At 44.0% G+C, this 26,630-nt stretch overlaps 1 protein-coding gene across 3 annotated transcripts in view; it reads left to right on the forward strand.

The window, feature by feature from the left end:
* The window catches only part of Fer (FER tyrosine kinase), a 329,360-nt gene extending 303,054 nt beyond the window's left edge, over positions 1-26,306 (forward strand). For all 3 annotated transcript variants that reach the window (XM_036173166.1, XM_036173167.1, XM_036173168.1), the window contains 3 exons: positions 18,203-18,357; positions 22,988-23,110; positions 24,167-26,306. In XM_036173166.1, coding sequence (XP_036029059.1) covers positions 18,203-18,357; positions 22,988-23,110; positions 24,167-24,309 — 421 coding nt within the window. In that variant the 3' untranslated portion in view covers positions 24,310-26,306. The remainder of the gene's footprint in view (positions 1-18,202; positions 18,358-22,987; positions 23,111-24,166) is intronic.
* Positions 26,307-26,630: the final 324 nt, after the last annotated feature.

The following is a 26,630-nucleotide window of genomic DNA, read 5'->3' on the forward strand; positions in this document are numbered from 1 at the left end:
ATTGCCAGTTCAGTATTAAATAGATTTTCTTAGTACCATTTCTGTGGAAACACTTTAAAATGTGATTTACTGCTGTGATCAGCAGTAGGGAGGCTGTAAGGTTTCCACTGTTTTCAATTCTGTTCCCCTGGTCTGTCGTGTCTGTACTGTAATTCTGCAAACCATTTATCTTCTCCCTGGAATCTCCTGCTGCACTGGACAATGCTGGTGGTTTTATTTGCATAGGCAGTGAGTGCTGATACTCTTTTTCTGACACCACACTTCTCAAACAGCTCCCCAATGAGCCTCTACTGAGTCCCAGTGCCATTAACTTGATAGATTTCCTCTGTGAGACGGGGCTTCAGAAATAATTGACTTGTTTTCCTTGGTGATGCTTTGTTTCTCTGGAATTTCACTATTTCTAAAATTGTGGGTTTTAGTTTGCCTACCCAGAATTTTTCTAGTGGAAAGTTAATTTCCCTTTAGTTCCTGATTTGGATGGCATTTGGAAACTGGGAACTTGGGAACTCATGCATTTATTCATGAAGCATGAATTAAGAACTACTGTGTAGCATGTGCTTAGGCCTTGGGGTTCTAGACTCAGAAGATTCGTGACACATAGAGACAGACAAGAAAATCTATGCTTCCCACTAAGAGATAATGCTGCAGTGTGTATTGGTAATACAGCGTGGAGGCCTCACAAAGGCAATGATGCTTGAACCAGTCATTGGAGAGTGAGCACAGTTTAGCTCGAAGAAGAAAGGAAGTAAAGGAAAAGTTAAAAGACTGTTCTTTGTGAAAACTGTCTATATTTTACAGAAAGACACAGGTGACTCTGTGAAACAGACTGGAAAACAAGATTGTTGGCAGGGAGAATACTTCACTGAACATCTCTAGACTTGCAGAATTATGCTCTCTGTTCATCCTCCAATCTACCGTGTTCTTGCATTCCAGTATTTTTTCAGTCTCAGCTCTGATACCTCTATAATAATATCATAATGCTCAACTGGCTTGCCTCTGACAACAGCTGGCATCCAACAGTCTCCAGTCAGCTTGAGCATTCACTGGTCCCCTCAAAACTGGAGTTCCCACTTTCCATCTGCACGCATGTGTCCTCCGCTTCTGATGCTCACAACCCACTGTCCATCTCTTCCTTCCCTGGTTAAAACCCTGCCCGTTCTGTGTTCCTCTCTGACATATTCGTGCAGACTTGGTTTCGGCCAATCCTCCTGCTGATCCCCTCTCCCGTCCCCCTGCCTCACTCCTGGTTTGTACTCGGTGTTCCTCTTTCCACTTCATACCATTATATTTCATTCTCTCCTTCCTTAAAACTTGTTCCCCCGTCATGAGCCCCTTTCTAGTTTGTGACCTGTACCCACATTGACTCCCCATAAATACACATGTATAAAAATCAGAGGATCCGATCTGCTTGTGAGAGAGGACACACAGCATTTTTCTCTCTGAACCTGAGTTACTTCATGAATATAGTGTCTCCCGCTTCCATCCATTTCCTGCAAGTTTCATGACTCAGCAGTGGTTCTCCACTTTCCTAGTGCAGCTCCTCATGTTGTGGGAACTCACAACCATAAAATTACTCCATGGCTACTTCAGAACTGTAATCTTGTTACAGTTACGAATCATACTGTAAATATCTAATATGCAGAATATCTGATATGCGACCCCTGTGAAAGGGCTGTTCAACCCCACCAAAGGGGTAATGACACACAGGTTGAGAACACTGCTTTTTAGCTAAATAAAATTTCATTGTATATATGTACCACAATTTCATTATCCATTCATCTATTAATAGATATCTAAGCTGATTCTATTTCTTTGCTATTGTGAACATAGTAGAATTAAACATGAATGCATTTCTGTAGGGTAAAGAATCCTTTGGCTATATTCAGATTCTTAAAAGCTACCATGGAAATACCTGTAATAAACATGGTTATGTCCATGAATTCCAATATACTCACTATAGATTAGTTATGATATTAAGATAACCCCCAAATGCCATTAACAGTAACTATTGGCTGAATGGCTATTATGAAAATGTAAGTTAATATATCACTGAGTAAACAGGTAGAAAGTGCTGAATGCTTGGTTTTTTTTTTTGTTGGTGGAGTTTTTTTGTTTGTTTGGTTTGGTTTGGTTTGGTTTGGTTTGGTTTGGTTTGGTTTGGTTTGGTTTGGTTTGGTTTTGGTTTTTCAAGACAGGGTTTCTCTGTGTAGCTTTGCTCCTGTCCTGGATTTCACTCTGGCTGGCCTCAAACTCACAAAGATCCACCTGCCTCTGCCTCCTGAGTGCTGGGATTACAGGCATATGCCACCACTGCCTGGCGAATGCTTGTTTTAAAAGCATTTAAAAGGTAAACTGCAGAAAAAACAACTCAGGCATATCCATCTCAGTATTGACGGTCATTATTTCTAGCTGGTCACATGATCACTGCCCTCTGTCCTCCCTTATTGCCCTGTGTTGTATTTATAAATCTTTTCACGGTAGACATGTGGTGTTTCTATGCTTTTTAAAATTTTTCCACTTCTTAAGTAATTTTTTAAAATTATATTCTTCCTTCAAGATGTGAACTTATTCCTTGCTTCATAGATTGTTTGCAACTCACCAACTAGAAATAATTCTGGGCTGTGTGTTTGTATGTTTGAGACAAAGCTGCACATTGTAGCACAGGCTGATCTGGGACCCAGTGCATAGCCCAGGCTAGCCTAAACTCCTGACGATCCTCTTGCTTCAGCCTCCAGTGTTAGAATTGCAGGTGTGAACCACAGTAAGCTTTGGGAATAATCTCTGTGTGCCTAGCAGCCAGGACATTTTTATGCTTCTTTTATAACATTACTACGTTCTCCCTTACACTTGAGTCACATATATCAAACAATGACCAGCTCATGTGTATACACAGAGATCTCAGTGGTTTGGGATGTGTGAGTGGAGTGAGTGAATGTTGTTGGTAATTCTCAAAGTACATAGTTGTTCTCTTTAAAGAGCTTAGCATCATCTTAGGAAGACAGGATGTCAAGGAAAAGATGGAGGATAATTGTCAAGAGTGAGTGTGTAGTTGGCAGTCTAGTCAACACTAGAGAGAGTCTAAAACCAGAGTTTCCTCTTTCCCAAAGTGCAGTGTAGGGATCATGGCTGAAATGGGAGCTGTTGAAAGTAATACTTCTACTTAGATACAAACTTCAGTGGCATTTGAAGGTCGAAATTGTGAATGAGAGGCTGGGCTAGAGACAGTGAGTAGCCCAGGTTTCTCCCTCCCTCCCCTTCCCCCACCCCATGCCTTGATCCTGGCTCTGCACAGAAGTACCTGTTACAGTAATCCACAGAGCAGACCATCCGCACCTTAGCAGCCCATTGGCTTCCTTTAGTTCCCCGGCCTTTCAGTGACAAAAAGGGGTGAGTATTTTCCCTTTATTCCAACACGAGAGGGAAGAAATGGAGGAATGACATCTTTCTGTCTCAAATCAAACATTTAATGATTAGTTGGGATGGAATCTACACTTATTACTGTCACATGTGATAAACTGGAAGTAAGGCATCCTGGGTAGACTCTTCCCCTAAAATTAAAGGTTAGCTGTGGAGCTGTAAAGTGCCTTTCAGACATTCAGGTTCCGTTTCGTGATGGGAAGAGAAGGAGAAGAATCAAATGACAGAGAAGGGATTCATGAGCCTGCTGGGTATTAACATAAGTGGTTCAGTCTCCTTACCCCTCCTTTCTATTTTGGGATCTACATAACTCCAGTTAAAGGAACATCGTGTGCATGATAATTTCCAACATTTTCTGTAAATGTTTCAGGAGACGAGAGCTCTTCTGGAAATATGCAATCACAACTTGCTAGGCACAGTATCAGCCACTTTCCCAAAGCCTTCTCTTATTCGGCTAGTCATGACCGGAGCTGCTCAGTCTTGCTTCTCTATATGAAGTGAATGCAACACAATCCTGGCTTGAGCTGTCCTCCTCACCATCTCTGTGTCTTGACAGTTTATGGTCATCTCTGTTGCCTTTAATGTTATCTCAGTTTAAGCTGCCAGTGTAGACAAGAGTTGTTAGCCCTGGATCCACACCGCACCTCTCTGAAAGTGTCTTTGTAACCAGACCATCACCTGTCTGTACCATAGAGGAAAGCAGAGAGAAATGTTGTGAGCAGACCAGTTGTGGTAAAAACACTGAAATTTTTTTCTGAAAACACTGAGTTTAAGCTACTAACAAAAATAAGCCTGCAGTGCCTAACCTTCTTTTCAGGTGTGGGCTCAAACTGCTAAAAGACCATGTGTGGAAGCTGGGCAAACCCCATCGAGGTCTCTTATTTTATCCTTGCCTTATATACACACTGATGCTTTTCAATTTCTGTCTCCTTAGGGTCTACTAGAGACTTTGGGGTATCTGTAACTCATAAGCACCAAACAGCAAATGCACAGAGAGATAGTGACCTAATTTGTAAGTCTCTCATAGGAGCAGTTACCTAATGTTCATGATGCTGACTGGGCCTGAGTTCTGCTTCAGCCCTGTTGTTCATGAGGGGTTAACTGTTCCCTTGGTTGCAGCCTTCTACTCATGTCTGTAGGCTGCTTCTGGGGTTAACTGTTTGAAATACTAAGGCCAGGAAGTTCTTCTCAAGCAGGAAGTTTCCCTGCTCTTTGCCCCCCCCCCCCCCCCATGCCCTCGGCAGGGCCCTCTGTGGACTCATGTTATCTTTTCTGTAAGACTGGTTTTTTTCCCTGGAGCAGGTAAGCCACTCAAGGGCTTCCCTGTTAGAACTGATGCGTTCCTCTGCATATTCCAAGCCCAGGGACTCCTGCTGGGTCTGGGATCTTACCCTCACTGTCATGTTCTTTGGGTGAGAATTCTGCCCTCGTATGCTGTATAGCTTAGACCCGTGGGTTTTAAAACTTTTATTAAATTTATTCTTTGACAGTTTTATACATTTACATAATACATTCTGATTATTATCACCCACTCTTTCTGAACTACACCCCGGCATTTTTTGTTTTGTTTTATTTTATTTTTTTTGGTTTTTTTCAAGACAGGGTTTCTCTGTGTACTTTTGGTGCCTGTCCTGGAACTCCCTCTGTAGCCCAGGCTGGCCTTGAACTCACAGAGATCCACCTGGCCCTGCCTCCCAAGTGCTGGGATTAAAGGCGTGTGCCACCACCACCCAGCCTACACCCCAGCATTTTATAACCCTTCCTCTTCCCATGTATACCCTGTCCCCTTGTTTCATTTTGTGACTTTTTTCAGAATTGTCTTGTTTTTCTTAGTCACTGACTTAGTTTGGGCTGCCAGAAACAAAGAACACAGACTTGGGTGGTTTACAAACCACAGAAATTAATTGCTCACCTTTAGAAGGTGAGTATTCAGAGATCAAAGTGCCCAGCAAGTCTGCTGTCTGGGAGGACGCACTTTCTGCTTTGGGAGGATGCACTTCCTGCTTTCCAAGTAGCCATCTTCTCAGGTAGGGAGCAAGAGAAGAAAAAACTAGCGCCCCTGTCTGTCAGGGCACTGGCTCTGTTCAGAGGGTCCCACAGTTGTGACCCAGTTGTGTCTCAAAGACTGTACAACTAATACTGCCACCGTAGGGCTAGGAAGTCAGCGTTTGTACATGGTAGGAGACATAGCAGTCCCCAGCAGTCATAAACACACTAACTAAAACATTTCATTCTCAGCTGGAAATCTTCAGCACTATGGGCATGTATACACCCAATTCTTGCTTGTCACTTCTTAGCAAAAGTGGTTCTTTTGAGTTTGGGGCTTTTTCTTTGTCACAGTACCTTAGGAATAGAAAGTCTTTCATTTTCATGAAAGTCAAAAGTATTACTCCTCTTCCTGAGTTATTACTAGTTAGCATAGGTGGAAGTCTTTGTTATTTTTTTGGAAGATGATTTTTAGAGAGATGTTAAAATAAAAATAAGCATCTACTTTCATTATCAGAAGAAAGAATAAAGTTTGGGTGTATATAATTAATTTTTATTTTAACCAATAAATTATTTTCAAATGTTAACTCCAGTTAGTAATTTTTTTTTTACATCCTTTCATAAATGTGGCTCCAAATTTAAGGAAAACCTCTGCATCCTGTTCCAGATGCCTGATATGGTATTAGACAATAATTTTGTGGTGGTGTGGTAATATTTGCATATGCTGTATAGCTAACAGAATGGGTTACAGTAGAAGCACTCTGCAATAAAGCCAGGCTCTTATCTACATACCGGTTGTTTGGCTTGTCCTTGTATTAAGTCAGTCACAGTGTATCTACACTGCATTAAACCCAAACAAGTTAGCCTTAGAAAGATAATTGGTTCTTAGATTATAGTGAAAAGGCTAGAACTCTCCCATTCTTTCTCAAAGACACATTTGCTCCCAAAAGCCTGTTCCCAGAAGGCCCTTGTTTCAGATAAGCTGAGCACTGAAGTAGACCGAACTGCTACTCAAAATGCTGCTGCTGCCTGTTGAATAACCAGACAACACACTGGTGTAGTGTGGTTCTCTGATTACTCTGATTGTTTCAACACTGACCAAATTTGAATGGCCCTCTCTTCCATTAGTGACTTTTTTCTTAACGTACTCAAAGGCAGCCTCCACGTTCCTTCATCATTGCTGTTATTTGAGTTGCTGTTTGCTTCTAAGCAAGCCTCTGGTCACTGCTGTCTGCTCCCGAGACCATCTTCATCTGTGTGCTATTGCTGACATAGCAATTCCATGGCCTGTGTGTGCCCCCTCAGGAAGCAGCCATATGCATCGCATGCATGCGTTGACTGCACCACTTCCCTGCTTCCCTTCCTGCAAATGCGTCTGGGTCTTGTTCTCACTCTTGGCTGCATTTGTACTTAAATTCATTAGCATGTCCTTGTAGTGAATTCCATGTCTTAGACACCTTTTATTTCGATTGATTCTGTTTCCTCAAATTCTGTTCTCTGAAAGCAGTATTGCCACAATCTGTACCAATTTTGTCTCTTCTGTGTGAGTAAGGTAACAAGCTTGATATGTTCATCATAGTCCATAATGCCTTCCACATTCCTGCTGTTGAGGTCATCTAGTGCAGAACTGTCTCCGTTTTCTTAAGTGGCCTGGGCAGGACTGTCTATCCATGGTTTGCTCCTAGCTCTTGCTTCTCGGCTCTTGTCCTGTTTCAGAGTCCTCCTTACACTGGCAGGAGCATGTCCTTGAGTAACTCCTCCTTCGTGTACTATGTAATGGTGCTTCCTTCACCAACTCACGGACGAGGAGCGGAACTCCCGTCTGTTTTCGTTCCCCGCCTTGCCTAGCAAATAAATGCAAGTCTTTGAAGGAATGCACTCAATTTATTTCTCTGTCCCTGCCCCCTGAAAATTTTAAATCACTTTACGAAATGATTATAAATTATTTTCCTGTTTTTGATATCAACTATATGCACACAATAGTTAACATTTATTGATGACTTGGGTTGTTTTTATATCCTTTATTGTGAGATGTCTTAATCTGATAACAAAATTCTCCCAAGTTCCCTCTAAGGAGTTTACTTCTAAATTAACTAACTTCACTCTGGTAAGTGTAAACACTTACCATATTCTCTTTTTCTTTATGCCACATGTTAAGTGGTGCTGGAGGATTGGGAGGCAGGCTTGCTGGGACCAAGCCAATAATGTCTAGAAAAATGTTAACGCTTAAAGGGCTGGCAGATTTTAGTGCAAAGAAAGCCTTAAGAGAGGGCCAGTTTGGGTTTGTCCCCCATAATGAAAGCAGATAAGAAAACAAGTATTGAACACCATTGAATGTGTGCCTTGTTTTGAAAGGTGTCTGAGCCCCTGGCTGTTAGTGAAGCCCTCCTGAGTGGTGGTATTTCTGACTGCCCTCTCTGCCATGTCTGTTTGTGCTGAGCTGTAGTTCTTGCTGCTATTGATTAGCAGATGTGTAGCATGAATCTTAAAAGATCTTATTAATGAAAACAAACCTGGGGCCTGGTAGTGGGGTGAATACTGGAAGATCAGAGAAGCAGAACAAGCCACAGCTTCCTCACCTCACCAGTTTCTCAACTGATCCTGTTTCCTCAGACTGGAAGCCTCTGAGTCTCATCCCAATGGCTCTCAGCTGAACCAGCCAAATGCCTCTAGTTTCTGGTCTTCACGCCTTATATATCTTTCTCTTTCTGCCATCACTCCCTGGGATTAAAGGCTCTCTTTCTGGAATTAAAGGCGTGAGTCACCATACTTGGCTATATCCTTGAACAGATAGATTTCTGCCTCTGGAATGCTAGGATTAAAGGTGTGTGCTACGACTGCCCATCCTCTATGTTTAATATTGTGGCTGTTATATTCTCTGACCCCAGATAAGTTTATTAGGGTGCACAATATTTTGGGGAACACAATACCACCACATAGATGTTCTCATTCTTTATTACCATGTGACCTGTCACCCCAGAACACAGCAGCTCACCACAATGATTTTTCATTGCTTATTATTCTGCCAATTGCGGACAACAACTTAGGTAGGCCTAGCTGAATATCATTATTTCCTGTTCTCCACTAGGGTCAACATGGCTCCTTTGGACTGGAGAGTATAATAAAGGCTTATTCAGCTGCCTGGAGCCTTGATGCTGGCTGAAAGTTAGGGATCACTCACACATACACACACTAACACACACGCCATACTTCACTGTGTGGTATCTGTGTGTTCAGGAAGACAAAAGTAAAAGCTACAAGGTCCCCTGGCATTTCTACCCCAGAACTTTGAAATACTGCTCTTGTCCCCTTCTTTACAAATCACCTTGGCCACAGTTCCCATACTGTACCTTTCTTTAAGGGTCTACCTGTCAACATTACCTTCAAATGTGTGACTTCTGAGGTTGTGATGTATGCAGTCATGTTGCTTTCTCTTACAGAAGCAAACTCCTTGAAAGAATGAATTAGGTTATCTTTGTGTGCAAAGGCCCTGGCACAAGACAGGGAATCTGTTGATGTGTTCACATGCACACACACACACACACACACACACACACACACACACACACACCTTGTTTTGTGTACATAGAGATTAAATTCTATGATGATACAGTTAATGGAAATAGTACAAAGTAAGCCAGGCAGTGGTGGCACACACCTTTAATCCCAGCACTCGGGAGGCAGAGCCAGGCGGATCTCTGTGAGTTCGAGGCCAGGCTGAGCTACCAAGTGAGTCCCAGGAAAGGTGCAAAGCTACACAGAGAAACCCTGTCTCAAACGCCGCCCCCCATAAAAAAGGAAATAGTACAAAGTAAATTGGAAGTATGTACATTTTGGGTCTAGTGTATATCAAATAAACCATGGTATTCGGTGTTCTTAGAGCCTACAGACTAATAGAGATGACCCAGTGTTTCCTTCTTGAATTCCCAAACCACAGAACCAGAAATGGTTTCTTCTTTCGCTCATCATCATCTAGCTTCATAGTTTGTTACAGGCTGTCTTGTGTCATGCTTCTATAATGTCAGACTTGTGAACGTGTATTCCAAAATAAGGTCACAAGAATAGAAGTCTCCTTGCAAATGTACCTTGATTGCTTTGCTTAAAATATCATCACCTTTAAATAATAACCTAATGCTATCTGATAGTTTCAAATGACTTGGTGTTCCATATTCTTACTGAGTTCTCACGTAGGGAGTTATTTCCAGATCTGCCATGGTGGCTATATAGTCGGCCTCCGTAGCCCTGCGCTTGCTTGGAATGCTACCATGAATTCAGCGTATTTTACCTTGTAGTTTGGATGTCATTACTTTTCCTAATTCTTGGAAATCCTTTAGGCAACATAAAATCACGTTGTCCGCCTTAAGCCTTTTCAACACTTTATATAACTGTGACCTCTAAGTTGGCAAAAGTAAATTTCATTGAAAGACCAAAGGATACAAATTGCTTAGATTTGATTTTATCATGGAATGTTTTGTTGGGTCTAGTAGTCTGGACTGGCATCTGTGTTCTCTCACAGTTGACAGAACTTCTGTCCAGGCCCTTTTGGCTTTCAGAGTTTCCATTGAAGAGTCAGGTTATCCTAATGAGTCTGCCTTTATATGTTACTTTTTCCCTTGTGTCTTTTAATATTTTTCTTTGCTGTGTACACTTAGTGTTTTGATTATTATGCATCATGGGGAAATTCTTTTTTGCTCTTGTCTATTATTTGGTGTTCTGTGTGCTTCTTGAACCTTGATAGGCACCTTGTTCTTTAGGTTGGGGATATTTTTCTCTATGATTTTGTTAAAACTGTTTTCTGTGCTTTTGGCCTGGGTTTCTTCTCCCTCCTGTATCCTCATTTTTCTTAGATTTGGTCTTTTCATACTGTCCTAGATTTGCTGGATGTTTTATGCCTGATGCTTTGTAGACTTGGTGTTTCCTATGACTGAGGAATCCTTTTCTTCTACTTGTTTCCAGCACTGAGGCTCTCTCTTCCATGTCTTCTGCTCCTGGTCGGTTAACCTCTGAGGTTTTTGTTTGACTTTCTAAATTTCTCATTTCCAGTTTTATTTCAGTTTTGGTTTTCTGTAGTGATTTCATTTCTACTTTCATGTCTTACACTGTTTTCATTGTTCACATCCTCTCTAAGGTCCTTGTTGTTTTGAAGTCCTTGTACCAGAGCGTCCCCTATACAGCACTTCCCAGGGCCCACTGTAGGAGGCTTACTGGGTTCTGGTGGAACCACAATGTCTTGGCTGTTCATGTTTTGGTTTGGCCCTATGGTCTAGGCATCTGTAGTTATGGTGACTGAGATGTTTTTGGATTTTGCTGTCTGGTCTTGTCTGGGTTGGGTGGATGCTCCATTGTTTAGTCGCTCTTTCCCTCCGAAGCCGAGGCACGTGTAGAGGTTGTAAAGCCCTGGCAGAGGGTGTTGCTGCCGGTCAGGTAGGCAGGTGACAGAAAAGGAATGGAGGTGGGCTGGAGGAAAGGCTGGGAAGGGCTGTGGGGAAACTAGGGACTCAGCATCCGTAGGGAGTGGAGGGTGCTGTAGGGACAAAGACTGAGTCTCTAGAAACAGATGAAAGAGTAGGAGGACCCTAGGTCTGTACCAAGAAGTGGAGCCTCCAGTGAATGGAGGTGGGGTAAGAGGAGGAAGTCTGGGCAGAGCTTCATGGGGGAGAAGGAGGATAGTGAAAAGTCACCTCCCTGAGTCCCAGCACACGTGTCCACTTCGGGACTCTGGCGGAAGGTGTTTCTGCATAGCGGAAGTGACAGGAGGAAGCGACACGAGGAATGTTGATGGACTGAAAGGGGAGGCTGTGGGGCTGGGTAGAAAGAGCTGAGTTGGGTCCACACCAAGAGGCAAGAATGGAGGTAGTGTGCAAGGAAGGGCATCCGCCAGCAGGCTGCTACGGTGCTAATGTGAGCCTGGAGAAATCCTAATGGAGGACAGGAAGGCAATGAACAGAAGAAACCAAGGGATATAGGACTGTGGAAACCCCAAGAGTGAGTTTTGGAGCACATGGTTCCGTACTCAGCCACTTAACCAGTTATGTGATCTTGGGGAAATGATGTCATCTCAGACCCTCAGTTTCTTTATGTGGGTAACAAGATCTATGCTTCTGAGAATTGTTAGAATTAGGAGTCACGGGTCAATGTCCTGGTGTCAGGATTGACACATAGCAGGTGTTTGCTGCTAGTGTTACAGAGCAAAGCAGGCTGTCTCCTTGATCTCAGACTCCAGTTGCGAAATAGGATGCTTGCTTTGTGACAGCTGGACTCCTGGGTGAGTGGGGCTGTTTGCCATGGGGACTGACATTCTTGCCACCCAGCCTCTCCAGGGAGACTGGCACTCACTAGATTGTGATACTTACTGCACTAGTCACCAGAAAACCTCTTCCTCATTTCTGTTTGCTACTTCTGTGTGGTAGTGATACCCACCCAGTGTCTCTAATCTGGTCCAAGCCAATGGACCGTCAGTGTCTGATTCCTCCAGTTACTACCTATCTTCCATGAGACCATGAGGCAGCAGCTGAGATGGCATGTCCTACATACATCTAAATGCAGTTCTGCTTTACTGCTGTCATTGCTGGATTACATACCAGTTTCAAAATACTGTTGGATCGCCATGTTATGTTCTTTCCATCAACCATCATAAATACATGGCTCTCATGCCTGCATAGATGTTGTACAATAGAATGCTAAAATTATGTCATACTATGCAGCAGTCTTCATGCTCAGAAAAGAATGTTGCTTTTATCTCCAAAGTCCAGGGAAATAATGTGTAACAGAGAAGCTTAAACAACTTATTAAGGAAAACACTGGATGAGATGTCCACTCTCCAAGTTCCTAATCCAGAAGTCCTACCAGTAAATCATTGCGTTGGGGGAAAGTCTACTGTAAAGTGAGTTTAACATGTAACATCGTATGCGTGAAGTTGCGTGTTGACAGAGGTACCTGGCAAGTTACGAAGCACTAAATAAATGACTGCCGTGGCATTGTTGACCTTTTTCAGTGCTACTCTGGGTAGCACTTTAAATTCTGTTGTGTTAGTGAGTGATTAACACTGTCTACCTGATCCTGATATTTGTGGTTTTGTTACCTAGGAAAGTAAGTTCTGTTTCTCCCTACCCTCTCAGAAGGGGCCTTCCCAGGTGTCTTTTAGGAATAGCAGTCCTTGCCATGTACACTGAGTGACCTGGGGAGATGGCCCTCACAGGGCTGTGCATTGGAGCCTCCCATAGCCACTGGCCTCTAGCATATGTGCTTAAAATACTTCTGTGGTGTTATCCTTTGAAATCTGGCATATCTGTGAACTAAAGGGATTTAAACATTTTCTCCTCGCCCGTGCCTTTTAATACTTCCCTCTTCATCTGGACTAGACTGTTAAAGGCTTTAACCATAAATCAGGGTTTGTTTAAACCTTGTGCCAGAGATAACCTCTAGAGAGTCAGTATTTCCTTTCACAGTGCAGTGCACAGATGGTGGAAACAGCTCACACTGACAGGGAGTTTTCTCTGCCTCTACAAAAAAAGAACCCATTTCATAAAGCTTTGAGCCACCCAGATTAATGGCAGTAGCTAAATGCCAGGGCAGGCCCGTCTGCCCTTGTGGGATAAGTTAGTAGTTATGTGTTTGATTCTGATACTTTTTCAGCATCTATCTTCAATTCTTAACTACTACTAAAGAATGTGGTTTTCTTGTTTTGTTTCTCAAGACAGAGTTTCTCTGTGTAACAGCTCTAGCTGTCCTGGAACTCATTTTGTAGAGCAGACTGGCCTCGAACTCCCAGAGACCACCTGCTTCCTGAGTTCTGGGATTAAAGGTGCGCACCACTGCCACCCAGCAAGAATGTGGTTTTCTAAGAACAGAAAAGAATACATGGAGTTTGCATTTGTGCTTCCAACTAGAAGTTCTCCTGTCCAGCCGTGGTTCTCCATCACCTTCCTGTGGAAGGAAGGGACTTGGGTACATTTCCCAACAGCTGTTACGTCTCTTAACCCAGCTGCTGAGCCCATCACTTTCGCCTAGTCTGGGCTCTGCTATAGACAGGAACAAAATGGGTTCCCAATGCCACCTGTACTTCCTGAGACATCCGTCCTTGCCCACCTGTTTCCTGCTTTGCTCTAAGAGACAGTTCATGAGTTTGGGTCTTCTGTCATCTGCAACGTTTACAGCAGATTCGGGTGATGTAGTCTCCATCCATCACAACGTTTTTGTGTGAAAAGCAGTGGGTGGCTTTTATGTTGCTAGCATGGAATACTTTCATCTGAAAACATTGCTAAATTAGTGTATTGCTTAAAGCTGCTGTCATAGAAGTTACCAGAGGTTTTCTATGTTTAAAGAAAAATGTACCTATGAATAGAGATGGTTTATTAGTTTCCAAAAGTTAGCCCTTTTTGCTTTTGTTTTTATGTCATATTTAAAGGAAAATGTTTTTTAGTAGAAACAGTGATCATTTGTTCCATTACCCTTAAACCTGACATTAGCAGATCAGTTTTCTCTTCAGCCCCTTGTTAGCTTTGATGATGTTTTTATTTTGCTGAGCATTTTATCCTAAGTGAACGTAGAGTTTGGTTCACTGAAGACAAAACAGTAACTCAGGGCTTCAGCTGAGGCATGCACACATGTGGTTCAGCTGAGGCATGCTCACTCACATGTGGTTCAGCTGAGGCATGCACACATGTGGTTCAGGTGAGGCATGCACACATGTGGTTCAGCTGAGGCATGCACACATGTGGTTCAGCTGAGGCATGCTCACATGTGGTTCAGCTGAGGCATGCACACATGTGGTTCAGCTGAGGCATGCACACATGTGGTTCAGCTGAGGCATGCACACATGTGGTTCAGGTGAAGCATGCTCACTCACACATGAATCAGGTGAATGTCTCCTCTGGTTCGTCACTAATTGTCCCAACACTCTAGCTCGTAGGTATCACTTTGTAGGTTTCTCTAGTTAGGGACGGAGCTTTTGTTGGAATTTCCATTGCTAGTTCAGGTACCTAATCTGGGGGAAGCTGCCGAAGAACTGGAGAGCAGCAGAAGGGAGAGGCAACTCCTGTGTTGCCTTCCCAAGTTTTTATTGCACTCTGGAATCCATATGCATGAATCTTGAGAAATCTTTGTGTTTGTTTGCCTAGCTGCTCACCTGTAGGTTTTAGTTGTAATCAGCGGGCAGATGCATTATGGGCTTACTGCCATGATAGAACCAAAGCCACAAGATGTGGGTTTTCACTGAAGACTGTCTGGATCCAGAATTTATTGTGTTGTTTGTCCTCTTAAAAAAAAAAAAAAAGCTTTAAAAAACAACAAGAAAAGAGTAACATTAGAAGTAGATCCTCTGAACTAAATATAGCCACAGCCTTTCAGAAATCACCAACAGATCATCTCCTGTTACTAACAACAGATTTATATCTGATGACGCTTAGGAAGGTACTAGAAAAATGTCCTCCTTGTCCCCAGAGGGGAAAGGAGGAGTGTCGTGAAATCTAATGCAGTGATATCACATGGCCTGATCTGAACCTGGTTAGTAGATAAGTGCCAGCCCCTTTCTGGATCCTGCTTCATGTGCGGTGTTACAGTACAGCCAGGAAGTGTGACAGAAACGATGTGTCCCCAGTGTCACCCCCAAAACCACATGAACCAGGTCTGCACCAGATGAGAGAGTCAAGGTTTTTATTCTTTCAGTAATTCAAGAGCATGTCAACCATGTGAAAGCGTGTAGACATCATTGATTAATCTCGGCAAGACTGTCTTACAGTCTCCCACACAGTTATGCTTCAGGGGCTGCTCCTTTTCCTCTGTGATCATGACATACTCTGATATTGACCTGTTTGGCAAAATGATCTCCATATGTGGTTCCAGGGCTTCTTGTAACAGCAGCACTAAAAACCCATAAACAAGGAAAACAACAATGGTAGCTTGTTGGAAGTGGCTACTGTGTTTCCTGTATTGCTGCTACTTTATAAGCGTTACCCCTCTTCACCCTGCCTTGTCATATTTGTTAGATAAACGTGGCCAAATATGACAAGGCCACACAAATAGGTAGTGGAACCGGGATGCATTATGTATGGCCAACCACGGATAAGACCTGGAGTTCCCAAGACAAGATGGGTGGCAGCTTCCTACAGATGAAGTGAATTAAAAACCAGCCATTCACTGTCACTTACATTGGCAGTAAACTCCCCCAGTGGGAGTGCATGGTGAGTTGCCACATTGAAAAGCTGGCAGTGAGTCAGATTCGGTTCTTAACTTGGGCCTCCTCCATGGCTCTCCATAGTGAGCCTTGATCCGATGAATAAAACTAGTCCCAGCAAATCAGCAAAGCACAGTGCTTCATGTTTCCTTGGGAATGGCTGTAGGGACAACCAGCCAAGTTCCCTACTAAAAAGGGGAAATACTATTTCTCTGATCATAATTGTAAGGTTAATTGAACCCTGTTAGGAAACAGTGTCACCACTGGGATGTTTGTGTCTGTTGCTAAAGATACAAATTAGACTTACCTGGCATGATAGTGGATGCCTGGAACCACTGACCTTAGGATGCAGGGACAGGAGATCAAAATGAGTTGAAAACCAGCCAGGCCCCAGTGAGACTGCATTTCAAAAAACGCCTTTAAATATGAATCTAGACATTCAAAAATTAATTCTTACATATTTGTTTTTTGGAACACATAAATAAGAACCAGTTGTAAAGGAAACCAACTATATAGTCAGGAGAAAATAATTTCAAATGAAAAACCAGAATGGATGCCTTCAGCCTGGACCATTTCTATAGATGGTATCCATTCATGAAGTGGTTTTGAGCACCTGCCGTGTACCACATACGTGTCTGAACATCAGAATCTAAACAGAGTGCAATGGTGACGGGTCATCTGTGCTTTTATAGAGCTCACATCTGTGATGTCGCTTTTCCTTCCATCATGTCCCAGCCTACACACACACACACATACACACACACACACACACACACCCACACCAGCTTCTGCATTGGACTGGGGGGGGGGGCATCCCTTAGTGCCGAAACAGCACTTCTGTCTCTTGCAGAAATTGTGCTCAGCAGAGGTCTCAGCTTCTCTCTGTCTCCCTCTCTTTGTCTACTGTGGTCATGCTTTGATTGTGGCCACCACTTCTCTAAAGTTGCCCCAGCCCTTGCTGGCAGTGGCCAGCTCACAATCTGACCTTGTGTTCTCCACAGTAGCTCATGCATCGGTGTTCCTCCTCGACATACAGTCTTCACTTAACACGGAGGTAAGGCTCCCTCTGTGCTGCCACAGTAGTCGTCCTGTGCCCCTTCCCTAGACCACAGTGTGGCATGGTGCCTCATCTTTGAATGCCACCTTCCATCTCTCTACACTTGCAATGTGTGCGTTTTCCAATCCCATACCTTCAAATACCATCTAAAAACTATAGCTGTCTCTTGGATCTCTCTTGTGACTTGGCCTGAGACATCTGATAAAGCACTCAAACTCAAAGTATCTAAATCCAAGTGTACCACTGTGCTTACTGCCTATAACCACATACATGGAAAAGTTAAGAAGTGAACACACTTAAATAGCGTAAGAATTCTCATTTATAACAAGTCCAAGTACAGAACATGCCTATCGACTCCCCAGAACTCCTAAGCATCCAGGCTCCTGGTTGCCTGCTGGTCTAATGGTTGCCATGGTTCCTCTTTGTTCAAGGTCTTCTCTGTTCACGCCTTCCTCCATGTCCATGTTCAGGCTAGCCGAAGAGGGAGAGATACAGTCCATCTCCTTGCTTTCAGAACAACTGCCCCGACACTGTAGCTAATTCTTAAGCTGCTGTTTCATTGGCCTGCACAGCCACACCTAACTGCTTCATGTTTAAACCATATGGCAAAACATTCAGCTAAACTCTGAGTTCTTTTACTAAAGCAGAAGAAAGGGATGTTAGGAGGAAACCAGCTCTGCCACACATGACTGACACATGTCCTTCCTTCAGGCCACACCTAACTGACACAAACCCTTCCTTCAGGTCTTTGATTAATGCCAGTTATCAAAGAGGCCTTCCCACAAGCCCATCTAGCCTAGGATTCCCTCTTGTGAGTCGGTCCCTTTATGTATGTTTATATCCATACATCATAAATCCCATCATATGGTGATACCCGCACTCATGACTTTATTTATCTATGGATCTGGTAGCTGCATGCACTCCTTCCTCACTAGACTTAGAGAAGGCACCCCACTCTGTTAACTACGATCCAGCCCATGATGAGTCATGAGCAGAACAGGGAGGAAGGGAGGGAGAGACACTCAAGTCACTGTGGTGTACTTTTGTCTGTCCCAGGTGCAGAAGAGTTTGCCCACTTCCTCACCTGCCTTTTCTCCTTCTTTGGGAAGCTCTAGAGGTGGCCTTTTCCTATAGCCACATACCACTACTTCAGCCACACTGCACAGATTCAGCAGCATGCATGACCGAGTCACTTTTGTGGGCTGCAGATAACAGTCCATTGTCCCAGCAGCTCTTGGGAAGTGCCGCCCTGGGGAAGCTCCTCAACATAGAAACAATGTCAAACTCTCTTAGCCTCTCCTCTGTGACTTTCTCTTTTAACGGAGAATCTGGGTTTTTCTATTTAAATGGAAATCTAGCTGGTGCTGGAGAAAACTAGCATGTGGCCTGCTCCATATGCAAATGTTCTCCTGGGTGATTTTTATCTATGACAGAATTGATGGGAAGCCTGGTAAATCACAAACATTCTTAACCTCATTATACATACACTGCAGATGTGGGAGTCATCAATGTGAAAGCAGCTTCCAACTGGTTTTAATGGGTGTCCTCTGTATCTTGTTATAACCCAGGGACCTGGCTGCACGAAACTGCCTGGTAGGTGAAAATAATATTCTGAAAATCAGTGATTTTGGAATGTCTCGGCAAGAAGATGGCGGAATATATTCATCCTCTGGCTTAAAGCAGATTCCCATTAAATGGACAGCACCAGAAGCCCTTAATTACGGTATGAATGGACCCTGTTTTTCCTTTTGGTAGTAAAAGTGGCCTGCATCAGCACAAAGCATTCAGGGGCTTGGTTGGGGTAGAGCAGAATCCAGGCTAGAAGTACTTGAGGACCAGTGCGGATGGAGTGTAAATGTTCTTTCCTTGCTCATATTCACAGACTAAGTGTTCAGACATGAGAGACTGCTCAGTTAAAATAGTCAGCGAGCCTGACTAGACATCTGAGAATTCCAGGTGTCCAGAGAATGATCACCTTCATATTAGACATCTGTTGTTCGACTCTTAGATGGTCTTTAAATAAAAAACCTGGTACCAGGTATTGGGGTGAAAGCTGGAAGATCAGAGAAAGCCACAGCCAACTTCACCTCGCCAACTCCTCAGCTGATCCTTTTTCCTCGTGCCTTATATACCTTTCTCCACCCTGCCATCACTTCCTGGCATTAAAGGCATGTGTGCTTCCCAGTATTGGGATTAAAGGTGTGTGCTACCACTGCCTGGCTCTATTTCCAGTGTGGCCTTGAACTCACAGAGATCCAGATGGATTTCTGCCTCCTGAGTGCTCAGATTAAGGATGTGTGCCACCTCTGTCTGGCTTCTATGTCTAATCTAGTGGCTGGCTCTGTCCTCTGATCCTTATGGAAGTTTTTTAGGACACACAGTATATAACCACTGACATCATTCTTGAGAATACATCATATTGTACATGGATACTCGACTGTACATCAGGTGTTGCTGGAGGTCTGGACCATTCATTAGTCTGAATGTCTTATAATCGGTCAAGTCTTCAGTTTCTCCCTCTGCAGGATCCTGGTCTCAGCCTCTTCTCTGTAGCTTAGATAAATCTTGAGCAAAGAGATAGGTGGGTATTATCTTTTATAAGATCAAGGGTTTTATTTATTTATTTATTTATTTATTTATTTTGTCCACTGAAAAATTTTACATATCTCTATTGTGAGAAGTGCACACATGCCATGGTGAACATGTGGAGGTCAGAGGACAATACATGGGAGTCAGTCCATGTTATCACACAGCTGTCTGAGTGTCTGTTGTGGTTGGTCTGAACCTCATACAATGGTGTTTTCTACATCCAATAGCCCATTATGTGAGTATAAACTAGTTTAACTTCTTGAAGAACCCCCAAATTTCTTTCCAGGTAAAGATTTGAGTGTAATGTAATTAATTGGCTTGGAAACTTGTCAGGCTGAGTCAGGTGCCTCATGCCAGCAAGAGGGGCTTTTGTGAGCTTTCTAGTCATTGTAGACCAACCTGGGGTTCGGTGGAGTCCCCGTCATTTCCCACAGGATTCTTCTGAGGTGGGTGCTGTTCCTCGTGGGCTATGTTAGTAAAGGAAAACCACTGGGTCAAAGATAAGATTGCAACACTTGCATTTGTACAGAGTGTTTCTTTAGATGAAAACCTTTGTGACTCGATTTTCTTCTTGTGCCTAAGTGCTCACAGCTAGTAAAAATCTACCTCTCAGTCACGGTGTGCTTTAAGAGAACACTAACCTCCCTAAAGTATTGATGAACCTAAGGACTAACGCCAGCCACATGGACTGGACAGATGTGTTTTAAATGAAAAGGACATGGAAGAAGCTTTCAGGTTGATGCTGAGGGACATTTCTTTAGCTGCCTTTGACACAGACTTTGTAAGATGCAGTCAAATGAGGAAGAGGAGGAAGACACTGTACAGGAAAACAACAGTGCAGTGTAGTAGTTACTGTCCAGTCCAGGAGGAAGTGCCCAGAAATACAGCCTCAGGGGCACCCAGATTGCTGTGATAGCTCTCACAGACTTATATTGGCTCCAGAGCCCTGCAGTGTTTGGGTTTTGCTTTTTCAAACACCAGGGTGTGTGTGTGGGGGGGGGGGGGTATCTGATGAAAGTCCTTATTTCTTGTTATACTTCACGTTTTTGCTGACCTCCTATCCAGGAGCTCTTTCTTCTCCACTGATCCCTTCCCTTACTTTTGCTGAGATAGTGCCCAGATCTCTCATGAAGAGGTCAGGGAGATAAAAAAATGATCCTCTGTCCAAGGACCCCCTTGAAGCTCTGGCTTAGGTCTGTTGGATTAAGCTGTGTCGTTAGTGTTACTTTGGAAAACATTTTTAAGAGCCGGGCAATGTTAAGGGCCCCTCACCCACACCTGTCCCCTTTCCCCACTCTCATCTTGCCCTCAAACACTTCTCGGCCCTGTATTTGTGATTATCTAGCTTAGTGCCTTCCTCCTTGCTCTGCTAAGATACCCTAACAACATCAACTGATGGGAGAAGGCGTTTCCTTCTGGCTTGTATTTCTAGAGGGACAGAGTCTCTCAGGGAAGACATGGCTGCAGGCAGCCGGCTAGTCACGTTGGGTCAGGAAACAGAATGAACAGGAAGTAGGACCAGACTCTAAAGCATCAACACCTGCCCTCGATGACCTCCTTCCTCCAGCAAGGCTTCCTTACCTTCCCAAATAGCACCGCCACTTAGCGACTAATTGATCACACACATGAGCCTATAGGGGACATCTCACATTTAAACCATAACACTCCCTAGCAACTAAATGATAGCGTACTCGGACTATATCCCTTCCACTTTTCAACACAAGTACTAGGTTTATAAAGAAAAGTCGTATACTGATTTCCAACTAAGAAATAAAGTCACCTATTTATTGGTTATTGGAAGTTTTCCCAGCAGAGAGTGGGAGAGGAGGTCCTCCCCAGGAAGAGCACATCAATTCATTGTCCATTGTGAAATGGTCAGCCCTAAAAACATACATATCTACATGCAATAACACTAGGTAAAAAAAAAAGAGTCTGAAGGGAAGGGCTTATAAGAGGGTTTGGGTAGAAGAATGGAAGGGAGAAATGCTGTAATTAGAATCTCAAAAATTATTTAAAAACTTAACCATTTCCCACCTCATTGTTTAGGGATGATGGTGGTGCTCACAACATAACTAAGCAGAAACTCCTCTCAGTGTGCTGTAACTCCTGAGCCTCTGGAATGAGAGAGAGAGAGACAACATTTTCTGCTAAGTTATGTTGTCAGTGACAGGACCTGGGCAAGATGGCTCCTACTCTAGGGTTATGCAGATTGTAATGCCTTTCCTCCAGAAGGGTACTGAGAGGGTCAGCTCAGCAAAAGAGCAGCAAAATGCTGCCCTGATTTACTCTGTGGTGTCAAAATGATCCACCAAAACCAGGTTCAAAGGTCGGGCAGGTCCCTAAGGCTTCCTGAAGTGTAATCTGTCTACATACAGAGCACCTTTCTTGATCTCCACCAAACAGTCCTTTACAGCATAAGATATGTGTCTACACAACTGAACTTCTTTACAAATTAGCCTTAACCTTCAGCCACTGAACACGTTTCATGAAAAGACTTGCTGTGTAGAGAAACAAAGTAATTTTCCTACCCAACAGCACAGGGAACGTCCACAATGACCTTCTCAGTAGTGGGAAGCTAATTTCCACAGCTGGAGCTGATGATCAGGGAGTCCTCCAGACTGAGAATGTCTCTGATGACAAGCAAACTCTCTGACCATTTTCCTTTCGTCAAGAAATGAAGAGGCCATTCTCTTTTAGAGGAACATGACCATTTTCTAGGAGTGGCATTTATAAATCCTGGGATAGCAGATGGATAGAAAATGCTATGATCCAAGAAACCTTTAAGCTGTGCATGGTGACACATGCCTGTAATCCCAGCACAGAGAGGTAGAGGTAGGAGATCAGTAGTTGAAGGCCAGTCTGGGCTACATGACAAGCCTAGGCTACGTGTGACCTTGTCTCAAAAGGCAGATAGAAAAGGCCTTAACGTTTCTGCAGGTGGCGTTTAGTTGTCCAGCACACAGCATATGCATACTGTCACAAGTCTCAGACATGCATATTGGCTTGGAGACTGGGAGGGATGTTTCTGCTGCTCCTCACAGATTTCATAGCCATCTCCAGAAGGCATCTTTGGTAGGGTTTTATCTCCGTGCTTCTGCTGAAGGCTACCAAAATAAATAAATAAAACCCTAAGAGTTCAGCTCCTGTGGCTCAGTAAGACAGGTGCACCGAGACATCTTGACAAAGCAAGGCACCATGTAATTTGAAGAAGTTGTTTTTATCAGCCAGCTCTGTCAATTTCCACTCTATTCAAACCACAGAGAGAAATGTATTTTCTGCAAATGAATCTATCAGTGGCGAAAATGAGACCTTTAAGCATGTAAGAGTATCTCTAAACAGTGATGAGTAAAAAAATCGAAGTTAAGAAACTTTCCTTATTGTTTTGAGTTTGTTTGTAATTTTACTGGGAAAAAAACAATGCAGACAGAAGACCAAACTGTGGGAATCCAGCTTATTTAATCTCCCAGGCACTGATGTGTGCAAATTTATATTTGTATATATAAACCGACCATCTCAGTCAGACACTACAGTGAGGTAAGCCTGCATGCTGGCTGAATGTTTTTTCTTGGGGAAGCTCACTTGATTAAACTAGCCTCCTGAAGACTCTGTTTAATTCTTAACATTACTAGGCCTGGAATTAACACAAGTACCCAGTTCTGGCATTCCTCTGGAGGTCCAGCTATGCTAGCTTGTGGCTGACACTCAGCCAGAGCCATGACCTTGTCCCACTGACTCACTGGTTATGACCGCTTGCTCCCTTTCAGGGAGATACAGCTCTGAAAGTGACGTGTGGAGCTTTGGCATCCTCCTCTGGGAGACCTTCAGCCTGGGAGTCTGTCCGTATCCTGGAATGACAAACCAGCAGGCCCGGGAGCAGGTGGAAAGAGGTGAGCCAAGGCCTGGGTGTGTCAGGTTCACATCCGCCAGGACAGCGGTGCCCGAGGTGTGTCTGCACACCAGTCTGAGAGGGAAGAGTCCTAATAAGGTAAAGAGGGAAAATGTCAGAGTCTGTTTCCCAATACCATGGATGCTGTGGCTCCCACAGAACAAAGGCAAACTCTTGCAAGACTGTCCCGCCCATGGGCCATAGGAGACATGGAGCTACACATATCTGTGAACATGACCAACACAATTGTGAACTTATTCAAAATATTCTCTCCTTTTGTGGTTTGTTTTGTAACTTAATTGCGCAGTTCTTAAGTGTGAGCTGTGTAGATACCAGTCCTGCTGTATCACAGTGCGTGAAGATAGGGTCCATCTACAGGGCTCTCAGCTCTTCAAAGGGAGGACTTCATTTTATCCTGCCCCACTGAGGTGAAAGAAGACAGACCACACCTTAGAGTGGTTCCTGTAGTACTTCAAGTGGAAATGCTTGTAGTTTCCAGGAGGAATTTAGAGAAATTGTGATCTGAGGAGATGCTGTGGTACTCCTGGTAGAGACAGAGGGACTAGGTGGCAGTCATACTCCGCGCATGCTTGTGTAGGACACAGCTTCGAATGGGAGGAGTGTTCTGTTCAGATGACTGCCCCTGCCTGCCTCGGGTACCCGAGTGTACCTGCCTTGCACACACACTCCTAGCACAGGACCCCAGTGCTGCCAGGCAGCAGCCTGTAAAGGATGGAAATTGTTCTTTCTCAGCTCACTGCTGAATGAGTGTATAAACCCCCTTCTCCAGTCTCTCTACATCTGATCCTTCTGGAAGCCAATCCTCAGAACAGCGCAAATGTGCGTTTGTATGTGCTACCGCTTACTGCAGACTTGCTGACACGTACCTGGTTCTGTAATGGTGCACCTGTCCTGGGGGAGGGGGGTCCTGACACCGACAGAGACCTCTAATGTGTGTCCCACTTAGAGCGTAGGGCGCTCACATTTACAAGCGCCAGAATGCCCTAGGTGAGTGTTCCCTTCTTCTGAGCTCTCTACTCTTCTCTTGAATCTTCAGGATACCGGATGTCAGCCCCACAGAACTGTCCAGAAGAGATTTCTAAAATCATGATGAAGTGTTGGGATTACAAGCCTGAGAACCGCCCTCGGTTCAGCGACCTTCACAAAGAGCTCACTGCCATCAAGAAGAAAATCACATAGTGCCGGCCAGGGCCAGACTCCACCCGTAGGGCTCTGTCCTCAGCTACCCCGACTGTACCACCTTCCTGCAGCCATCTTGGAAGGCTGTGGTTTTTATGAACCGGGTTTCTTAAAGTCTGTTCCACTTTAAAATATGTTAAAGGCAAATTTATTCAAGAAATAAACAGTCCTACCCTGGGCGGTAGTAGCTACCACAGAACCCTACCCTGTGCGGCTGCTGTAAAGAAAAAGCACAGGTCTAACTGAGAAGATAAAAGGCCTATGTTTTCATGCCTAGGACCATTGCTGTTCCGCCAAGGTCTTCTACCTGAGGCCCAGCCCATGGGTAACTGTCTTCTGCCACAGACCCTCCTCAGTCGGTGCTATAAACAGCGTTGGCAGCGCATGCTCGCAGGGCGCGTTCCCACCACAGTGGCTCTCTACTCTGCCAAGGCGAGATTGTATCTATAAATATAATCATACATTGGGAATTACTTGGACCTCCTAGGGTTTTCCTTTTCTTTCCTGTCAGAACAAGCCCAGTGAGAGCATCACACCCCTGTTCTTTTGTCTTTTACTTCCTCAGTCCAGGCTGCATGGAAAATCCCCAGAGAGCACACAGTATGGAGGCAGCTGCTTCTGCAGGCCACTGCAGAGGACAGGGAGGACAAGAAGTGTGTGACCAGGAGGGCAGGCTGAGAAAACAGCAGCTAGCCAGTGCTCGACAGGGAAAAGAAAACACAGCCTGCTTGCCTTCCAGACTTGCACCTTTTAATACACTGTATCTGTGGTCTGAATTCCCTGACGAAGCCTAGGAAATGTCTCAGGAGCTCATGGAGTCCAGAGGAGACTTCTTAGAGATCCTGAAGTCCACAGAAGGAACAGCATGACCTAATCGTGTACCCTCAACCTAGGAGACAACCCAGAATGGAATTCCCATCATTTGTACCAGTTCCTGAACCTGCAGAGTCCATGACTCATCTCCACACACATCTACCGAAGTGCACAGTTGCTATAAATGAAATAGATGGACCAGAAGTCAAGTAAATATTAATGAAGAAAAACCCTAGGGCACCCACACTTCCGGCTCCTCTTTTTCCCTAAAGGCAGTACCCGGAAATCTTACTGATAGCTCATGGGTATGCAAGCACACACATCGTTAAAGGTGTCTCCTGTGTACCAAGTGTATGGCAGTTCAATCTAAGATTTGGTTGAAGTGAATCTTAGCTGTGTCCAGGGAACTTCCCCATGATCTATCCACAGTTGTCTCAGGATCAGTGTGTCTGGGGGATAGTCTCACTCAAGGGAAGATGTGGCCTGGAAGTCTTCACCAAATTCTCAGACCTGTGTCCAGACAGACATTGCTTTAGGGACTACTCAGTCTGTGTTGAAGAGCTTATGATGGCAAATCCCTCCCTTCCGGGCTGTGTAGAACATAGACCAGACTCTAAATGTTATAAAGGAGGCTCCTGAAGACAACGGCTCGTATCTTTCATTTCAGCCTCCTTGCTCATTTTATACACATGTAATGATCATACATGCAGACTAAAGAAAAGGCCATATGAGCCTGCCCACAACAGTACACTGCCCCACACAGAGCAGCCCCGTCATCGGCACCACGCTCCCGCAGGTCAGACACCACAAACAAGCTTAGCTCCCTTTTAATGGCACACACCACGGAAACCCAAGTGCAGACTCCAGAATTCAGACTCAGTGCTGTGCTCTCCAGGCATCTGCCGGCCCTCAGAAGGAGATAAGACGTTCCCTTTCAGGGTTTCCAAGTGAATCTATCTATAAAACAATTTTTGTCCATGAGAAAGAAAGAACAACCTCTCAGAACTACACTCCCGGCCACGGAAAAGAGACTTGGCTCTAACTCTGTGAACAAGACCCGAAGCTTAATCCTTGCATTCTGCTTTAAAGAGAACATGGCATTGATAATTTCACTCATCTCGGCTGTTGGGATTTGCAATTCACATCAAAACTCTTTGCTTAAATTAAAAAGGCTTTTCAAAACATCGTGACATCTGCAGCATTTAAATTCTATTTTATTCTTTGTCCCAGAGCAAGCAGAGGTAGAGTTTAAGATTAACTCATCGGGAGCCTTTCAGGATCATGTCAGTTGTATAGAATATTAAATTTAACATAGGCGCATGCATTAAGAGAAGCTTATGCAAAAACATTCTTACTGTTAATTTTGTTATGCTTGAAGCATAATTTATTCATCCCTTCTGTCACTGATAATTATTGGAATTATGTACTTTAGGAGGCTAATCCATACCCAAAAAGTGCACATATAAATACAGTTCTGATTTGCAAGTTGATTTAGGGAAAAGAGGCTG

This window comes from Onychomys torridus, chromosome 23 (genome assembly GCF_903995425.1).
Source record: "Onychomys torridus chromosome 23, mOncTor1.1, whole genome shotgun sequence".
NCBI classification, from domain to species: Eukaryota; Metazoa; Chordata; class Mammalia; order Rodentia; family Cricetidae; genus Onychomys; species Onychomys torridus.